The sequence below is a fragment of the Salmo salar genome, chromosome ssa12 (assembly GCF_905237065.1).
Source record: "Salmo salar chromosome ssa12, Ssal_v3.1, whole genome shotgun sequence".
NCBI classification, from domain to species: Eukaryota; Metazoa; Chordata; class Actinopteri; order Salmoniformes; family Salmonidae; genus Salmo; species Salmo salar.
This window is the reverse complement of record NC_059453.1, coordinates 2,921,006-2,930,000: the sequence shown is the minus strand read 5'-3', so window position 1 is coordinate 2,930,000 and position 8,995 is coordinate 2,921,006. Positions and strand designations below refer to the sequence as shown.

The window sequence follows — 8,995 nt, the reverse complement described above, 5'->3', positions numbered from 1 at the left end:
GCTGGAAATGAACGTAACCCCCTTCAAGTGTCTGTCTGTCTGTCTGTCTGTCTTGGATCGGTAACTTAAAAAAAAACATGTAATCCGTTATAGTTATCTGTCTAAAATTGTAGTCAGTAACGTAACTAAGAGGGTATATCGCTCTCCTGCTTTCTACCGTTTTGGATGCCTTTTTATATTGTGTGATTTTGCATGTAAAGGCCATTGAACGTTGAAAATGCGTGTGGACAAAAATTCCTTGTTCAGTTACCCCATATCCCTTTAAGGCGCCATACAGAGTCCGGTTCAATGATGCCACCCCTTGGCGAGTAAATATAGGAGTGTCGAGGTTATCACACACACACACACACACACACACACACACACACACACACACACACACACACACACACACACACACACACACACACACACACACACACACACACACACACACACACAACATGTGGTAAACGGTCTCTTTTCTGAGAAGGAGACGGGGTAGTCTTGCTATTCAGGATGTCCTGGTGTAACGGGAATTTCCATTCCAGGTGAACCAAAAAAAAGGAGAGCAGTCGTTGATAACAATCAATCAAAGATCAATCCAGTTTTAATACAATAATTTACAGAGAATCTCTCCAGAACAGAACCAAATGTTCATCTATCGACCCGAGAGTCTTGTACAAAGTCAGAACAAAAGGCATCGTGGGATCAATACAATAATGTCGTCAATACAATCTATCTCTGTCTGTCTGTCTTGGATCGGTAACTTAAAAAAAAAACATGTAATCCATTATAGTTATCTGTCTAAAATTGTAGTCAGTAACGTAACTAAGAGGGTATATCGCTCTCCTGCTTTCTACCGTTTTGGATGCCTTTTTATATTGTGTGATTTTGCATGTAAAGGCCATTGAACGTTGAAAATGCGTGTGGACAAAAATTCCTTGTTCAGTTACCACATATCCCTTTAAGGCGCCATACAGAGTCCGGTTCAATGATGCCACCCCTTGGCGAGTAAATATAGGAGTGTCGAGGTTATCACACACACACACACACACACACACACACACACACACACACACACACACACACACACACACACACACACACAACATGTGGTAAACGGTCTCTTTTCTGAGAAGGAGACGGGGTAGTCTTGCTATTCAGGATGTCCTGGTGTAACGGGAATTTCCATTCCAGGTGAACCAAAAAAAAGGAGAGCAGTCGTTGATAACAATCAATCAAAGATCAATCCAGTTTTAATACAATAATTTACAGAGAATCTCTCCAGAACAGAACCAAATGTTCATCTATCGACCCGAGAGTCTTGTACAAAGTCAGAACAAAAGGCATCGTGGGATCAATACAATAATGTCGTCAATACAATACAATTATATTTAAGTGTTTCATATGCAGCAGTCTGGATGGGTGTATCAATACACCCAGTCACTACAAAAACATACAGGCGTTTCCTTCTTAACTCAGTTGCCGGAGTGGAAGGAAACCACTCAAGGGATTTTCTTTCACCGTGAGGCCAATGCTGACTTTAAAACAGTTATATCAAATCGAATGTATTTATATAGCCCTTCTTACATCAGCTGATGTCTCAAAGTGCTGTACAGAAACCCAGCCTTAACCCCCAAACAGCAAGCAATGCAGGTGTAGAAGCACGGTGGCTAGGAAAAACTCCCCTAGAGTTGAATGGCTGTGATAGGAGAAAACTGAGGATGGATCAACAACATTGTAGTTACGCCACAATACTAACCTAAATGACAGAGTGAAGAGAAGGAAACCTGTACAGAATAATAAAAATATTCCAAAACATGCATCCTGTTTGCAATAAGGCACTAAAGTAAAATATTCTGGGTTTCCTGCACCAGTGAGCTCAGGACAGCTAGAGGCTATTTGTTCAAGGGATAATAAGTCATCAGGTCGACCTGTTTTCTATGACGTTTCCACTGGAACAGAGCGTGACATTTTTCAAAAGGGAGAGAGAGAGCTGGAAAGATTTTTCAGATACACTGAGGAACTATTGTCATTCTCAATGAATGTAAAAAGCAGACTTAGTACAATAGTACCCACAAGACACCACTCTCAACGTCAACAGCGAAGAGGCGACTCCGGGACGCTGGCCTTCTAGGCAGAGTTCCTCTGTCCAGTCTCAACGTCAACAGCGAAGAAGTGACTACGGGATTGCTGGCCTTCTAGGCAGAGTTCCTCTGTCCAGTCTCAACGTCAACAGCGAAGAAGCGACTACGGAGCTGGCCTTAGGCAGAGTTCCTCTGTCAAACTCGCAGAGTTCCTCTGTCCAGTCTCAACGTCAACAGCGAAGAAGCGACTACGGGATGCTGGCCTTCTAGGCAGAGTTCCTCTGTCCAGTCTCAACGTCAACAGAGAAGAGGCGACTACGGGATGCTGGCCTTCTAGGCAGAGTTCCTCTGTCCAGTCTCAACGTCAACAGCGAAGAGGCGACTCCGGGATGCTGGCCTTCTAGGCAGAGTTCCTCTGTCCGGTGTCTAAATCGTTTCTTTATTATTGGCCAGTCTGAGATATGGCTTTTTCTTTGCAACTCTGCCTAGAACGCCAGCGTCCCCGGAGTCGCCTCTTCGCTGTTGACATTGAGACTGGTGTTTTGCGGGTACTATTTAATGAAGCTGCCAGTTGAGGACTTGTGAGGCGTCTGTTTCTCAAACTAGACACTCTAATGTACTTGTCCTTTTGCTCAGTTGTGCACCGGGGCCTCCCACTCCTCTTTCTATTCTGGTTCGAGCCAGTTTGTGCTGTTCTGTGAAGGGAGTAGAGCGTCTGTCTGTCTGTCTGTCTGTCTGTCTGTCTGTCTGTCTGTCTGTCTGTCTGTCTGTCTGTCTGTCTGTCTGTCTGTCTGTCTGTCTGTCTGTCTGTCTGTCTGTCTGTCTGTCTGTCTTACAATACTGTATGTGTCTGTTATAACTACTCTCTCTCTCTCTCTCTACTCCCCAGGTGAAGTCAGTCTCTACTCTCTCTCTCTACTCTCCAGGTGAAGTCACTCTTTCTCTCTCTCTACTCCCCAGGTGAAGTCAGTCTCTCTCTCTCTACTCCCCAGGTGAAGGCAGTCTTTACTCTCTCTCTCTACTCCCCAGGTGAAGTCAGTCTCTACTCTCTCTCTCTCTCTACTCCCCAGGTGAAGTCAGTCTCTACTCTCTCTCTCTCTCTCTCTCTCTCTCTCTCTACTCCCCAGCTGAAGTCAGTCTCTACTCTCTCTCTCTCTACCCCCCAGGTGAAGTCTGTCTCTACTCTCTCTCTCTCTCTCTACCCCCCAGGTGAAGTCAGTCTCTACTCTCTCTCTCTCTACTCCCCAGGTGAAGTCAGTCTCTACTCTCTCTCTCTACTCCCCAGGTGAAGTCAGTCTCTACTCTCTCTCTACTCCCCAGGTGAAGTCAGTCTCTACTCTGTCTCTCTACTCCCCAGGTGAAGTCAGTCTCTACTCTGTCTCTCCCTACTCCCCAGGTGAAGTCAGTCTCTACTCTCTCTCTCTACTCCCCAGGTGAAGTCAGTCTCTACTCTCTCTCTATCTCTACTCCCCAGGTGAAGTCAGTCTCTACTCTCTCTCTCTACTCCCCAGGTGATGTCAGTGAGTGTAACACTACCAGAGTCTCTGCTGTTTGTTTCTACTCTGGATGGGAGTCTACACGCTGTCTCCAAGCAATCTGGAGACATCAAATGGACGCTCAAAGAAGGTCAGCACCCGCTCTTACTCCCACATAATAATATATACAGAAGGTCAGCACCCGCCCTCACTCCCACACACAGTATGGTATAATAATAAATACATACAGTATAATAATATATACAGAAGGTCAGCACCCGCTCTCACTCCCACACACAGTATAGTATAGTAATATATACATACAGTATAATAATATATACAGAAGGTCAGCACCCGCTCTCACTCCCACACACAGTATAGTATAGTAATATATACATATAGTATAATAATATATACAGGTCAGCACCCGCTCTCACTCCCACACACAGTATAGTATAGCAATATATACATACAGTATAATAATATATACAGGTCAGCACCTGCTCTCACTCCCACACACAGTATAGTATAATAATATATACATACAGTATAATAATATATACAGAAGGTCAGCACCTGCTCTCACTCCCACACACAGTATGGTATAATAATATATACATACAGTATAATAATATATACAGAAGGTCAGCACCTGCTCTCACTCCCACACACAGTATAGTATAGTAATATATACATACAGTATAATAATATATACAGAAGGTCAGCACCTGCTCTCACTCCCACACACAGTATAGTATAGTAATATATACATACAGTATAATAATATATACAGGTCAGCACCCGCTCTCACTCCCACACACAGTATAGTATAATAATATATACATACAGTATAATAATATATACAGAAGGTCAGCACCTGCTCTCACTCCCACACACAGTATAGTAATATATACATACAGTATAATAATATATACAGAAGGTCAGCACCTGCTCTCACTCCCACACACAACAGTATAGTATAGTAATATATACAGTAGTATAATAATATATACAGGTCAGCACCTGCTCTCACTCCCACACACAGTATAGTATAGTAATATATACATACAGTATAATAATATATACAGAAGGTCAGCACCTGCTCTCACTCCCACACACAGTATAGTATAGTAATATATACATACAGTATAGTATAGTAATATATACAGAAGATCAGCACCCGCTCTCACTCCCACATAATATAATATATACATACAGTATAATAAGATATACAGAAGGTCAGCACCCGCTCTCACTCCCACACACAGTATAGTATAGTAATATATACATACAGTATAATAATATATACAGAAGGTCAGCACCCGCTCTCACTCCCACACACAGTATAGTATAGTAATATATACATATAGTATAATAATATATACAGAGGTAAGCACCTGCTCTCACTCCCACACACAGTATAGTATAGTAATATATATACACACAGTATAGTATAGTAATATATACATACAGTATAGCATAATACTATATATGTATAGTATAGTAATATAAAGTATAATAATATATACATACAGTATAGTATAATAATATATACGTACAGTATAGTATAATAATATTGACATATTGTATAGTATAATAATATTTTCCTACAGTATAGTATAATAATAGATACCTACAGTATAGTATAATAATATGTATAGTATAGTATATTCATATATACCTACAGTATAGTATAATAATATATACAGTTTACTATAGTATATTAATATATACCTACAGTATAGTGTAATAATATATACATAAAGTATAGTATAATAATATGTATAGTGTAATAATATATACAATATAGTATAATAATATATTCCTACAGTGTAGTATAATAATATATACCTACAGTATAGTATAATATATACTTACAGTAAAGTATAATATACACCTACAGTATAGTATAATAATACATACAGTATAGTTTAATATATTCCTATAGTATAATAATTGATACCTACAGTATAGTATAATAATATGTATAGTATAATATATACCTACAATATAGTATGATAATATATACCTACAGTATAGTGTAGTATAATAATATATACCCACAGTATTGTATAATAATATATACAGTTTACTATTTACTATTTACTTTTTCAAACAGAAATTTGCTTCCTGCAACTCAAACTCTAAAAAGTTTTGGGACACTGTAAAGTCCATGGAGAATAAGAACACCTCCTCCCAACTGCCCACTGCACTGAGGATAGGAAACTCTGTCACCACCGATAAGCCCACTATAATTGAGAATTTCAAGAAGCATTTTTCTACGGCTGGCCATGCTTTCCACCTAACTACCCCTACTGCATTCAACAGCACTGCACCCCCCACAGCTACTCGCCCAAGCCTCCCCCATTTCTCCTTCTCCCAAATCCATTCAGCTGATGTTCTGAAAGAGCTGCAAAATCTGGACCCCTACAAATCAGCTGGGCTTGACAATCTGGACCCTTTCTTTCTAAAATTATCTGCCGAAATTATTGCAACCCCTATTACTAGCCTGTTCAACCTCTCTTTCATGTCGTCTGAGATTCCCATAGATTGGAAAGCAGCTGCTGTCATCCCCCTCTTCAAAGGAGGTGACACTCTTGACCCAAATTGCTACAGACCTATATCCATCCTACCCTGCCTTTCTAAGGTCTTCGAAAGCCAAGTCAACAAACAGATTACCGACCATTTTGAATCCCACCGCACCCTCTCCGCTATGCAATCTGGTTTCAGAGCTGGTCATGGGTGCACCTCAGCCACGCTCAAGGTCCTAAACGACATTGTAACCGCCATCGATAAGAAACAATACTGTGCTGCCGTATTCATTGACCTGGCCAAAGCTTTTGACTCTGTTAATCACCACATCCTCATCGGCAGACTCAGTAGCCTTGGTTTCTCAAACGATTGCGTCGCCTGGTTCACCAACTACTTCTCTGATAGAGTTCAGTGTGTCAAATCGGAGGGCCTGCTGTCCGGACCTCTGGCAGTCTCTATGGGGGTACCACAGGGTTCAATTCTTGGGCCAACTCTTTTCTCTGTATACATCAATGATGTCGCTCTTGCTGCTGGTGAATCTCTGATCCACCTCTACGCAGACGACACCATTCTGTATACTTCTGGCCCATCTTTGGACACTGTGTTAACAACCCTCCAGACGAGCTTCAATGCCATACAACTCTCCTTCCGTGGTCTCCAACTGCTCCTAAATACAAGTAAAACTAAATGCATGCTCTTCAACCGATCGCTGCCAGCACCTGCCCGCCTGTCCAGCATCACTTCTCTGGACGGTTCTGACTTAGAATTTGTGGACAACTACAAATACCTAGGTGTCTGGTTAGACTGTAAACTCTCCTTCCAGACTCACATCAATCATCTCCAATCCAAAGTGAAATCTCGAATTGGCTTCCTATTTCGCAACAAAGCATCCTTCACTCATGCTGCCAAACATACCCTCGTAAAACTGACCATCCTACCAATCCTCGACTTCGGCGATGTCATTTACAAAATAGCTTCCAATACCCTACTCAACAAGCTGGATGCAGTCTATCACAGTGCCATCCGTTTTGTCACCAAAGCCCCATATACTACCCACCACTGCGACCTGTACGCTCTCGTTGGCTGGCCTTCGCTTCATAATCGTCGCCAAACACATTGGCTCCAGGTCATCTACAAGACCCTGCTAGGTAAAGTCCCCCCTTATCTCCGCTCACTGGTCACCATAGCAGCACCCACCTGTAGCACGCGCTCCAGCAGGTATATCTCTCTGGTAACCCCTAAAGCCAACTCCTCCTTTGGTCGTCTCTCCTTCCAGTTCTCTGCTGCCAATGACTAGAACGAACTACAAAAATCTCTGAAACTGGAAACACTTATCTCCCTCACTAGCTTTAAGCTATCAGAGCAGCTCCCAGATCACTGCACCTGTACATAGCCCATCTATAATTTAGCCCAAACTACTACCCCTACTGTATTTATTTATTTAATTTATTATTTTGCTCCTTTGCACCATATTATTTATATTTTAACTTTGAACTTTCTTCAAACTACAAATCTACCATTCCAGTGTTTTACTTGCTATATTGTATTTACTTTGCCACCATGGCCTTTTTTTGCCTTTACCTCCCTTATCTCACATCATTTGCTCACATTGTATATAGTCTTATTTTTGTCTACTGTATCATTGATTGTATGTTGTTTTACTCCATGTGTAACTCTGTGTTTTTGTATGTTGTCGAACTGCTTTGCTTTATCTTGGCCAGGTCGCAATTGTAAATGAGAACTTCTTCTCAACTTGCCTACCTGGTTAAATAAAGGTGAAATAAATAAATAAAAATAAATAAAAACTATAGTATATTAATATATACCTACAGTATAGTGTAATAATATATACCTAAAGTATAGTATAATAATATGTATAATAATATATACAATATAGTTTAATAATATATACCTACAGTATAGTATAATATATACAGTAAAGTATAATAATATATACCTACAGTATAGTATACTTATATATAATATATATATATATATTATATTTATATTAATATATATATATATATAGTATAATAATATACACCTACAGTATAGTATAATATATATAGTATAATAATACATACAGTATAGTATAATATATTCCTACAGTATAGTATAATAATAGATACCTACAGTATAGTATAATAATATATACAGTATAGTATAATAATATATACCTACTGTATAGGACTGTATACAGTATAGTATAATAATATATACCTACTGTATTGTACTATATACAGTATAGTGTAATAATATATACCTACTGTATAGTACTATATACTGTATAGTATAATAAAATATACCTACTGTATAGTACTTTATACACTATAGTATAATAATATATACATACTGTATAGTATAATAATGTATACCTAATGTATACTATAATAATATATACCTGCTGTATAGTATGATAATATATACAGTATGGTATACTAATATATACCTATAGTGTAATAATATATACCTACTGTATAATACTATATACCTACTGTATAGTACTATATACAGTATAATAATATATACCTACTGTATAGTATAATAATATATACAGTATAGTATAATAATATATACCAATAGTATAATAATATATACATATAGAATATTAATATATACCTACTGTATAGTATAATAATATATACCTACTGTATAGTATAGTACTATATACTGTATAGTATAATAATAGTATAATAGTATATACATATAGAATATTCATATATACATACTGTATTGTATAATAATATATACCTACTGTATAGTATAATACTATATACAGTATAGTATAATAATGTATACATCTCAATATGAGGAAGGTGTTCTTAATGTTTTGTACCCTAACTATATTTTCCAGATCCCATCATCCAGGTGCCTGTTTACCTCACTGAGTGAGTGACTCTGCTCTACACGCACTCACAC

At 38.8% G+C, this 8,995-nt stretch overlaps 1 protein-coding gene across 2 annotated transcripts in view; it reads left to right on the top strand.

Annotated features, from left to right (window-relative positions):
• LOC106593080 (serine/threonine-protein kinase/endoribonuclease IRE1-like) overlaps nucleotides 1-8,995 on the top strand; it is a 74,098-nt gene that overhangs the window by 1,021 nt on the left and 64,082 nt on the right. For both annotated transcript variants that reach the window (XM_045690486.1, XM_045690485.1), the window contains exons 2-3: nucleotides 3,581-3,695; nucleotides 8,931-8,964. In XM_045690486.1, the coding sequence (XP_045546442.1) occupies nucleotides 3,581-3,695; nucleotides 8,931-8,964 (149 nt within the window). The remainder of the gene's footprint in view (nucleotides 1-3,580; nucleotides 3,696-8,930; nucleotides 8,965-8,995) is intronic.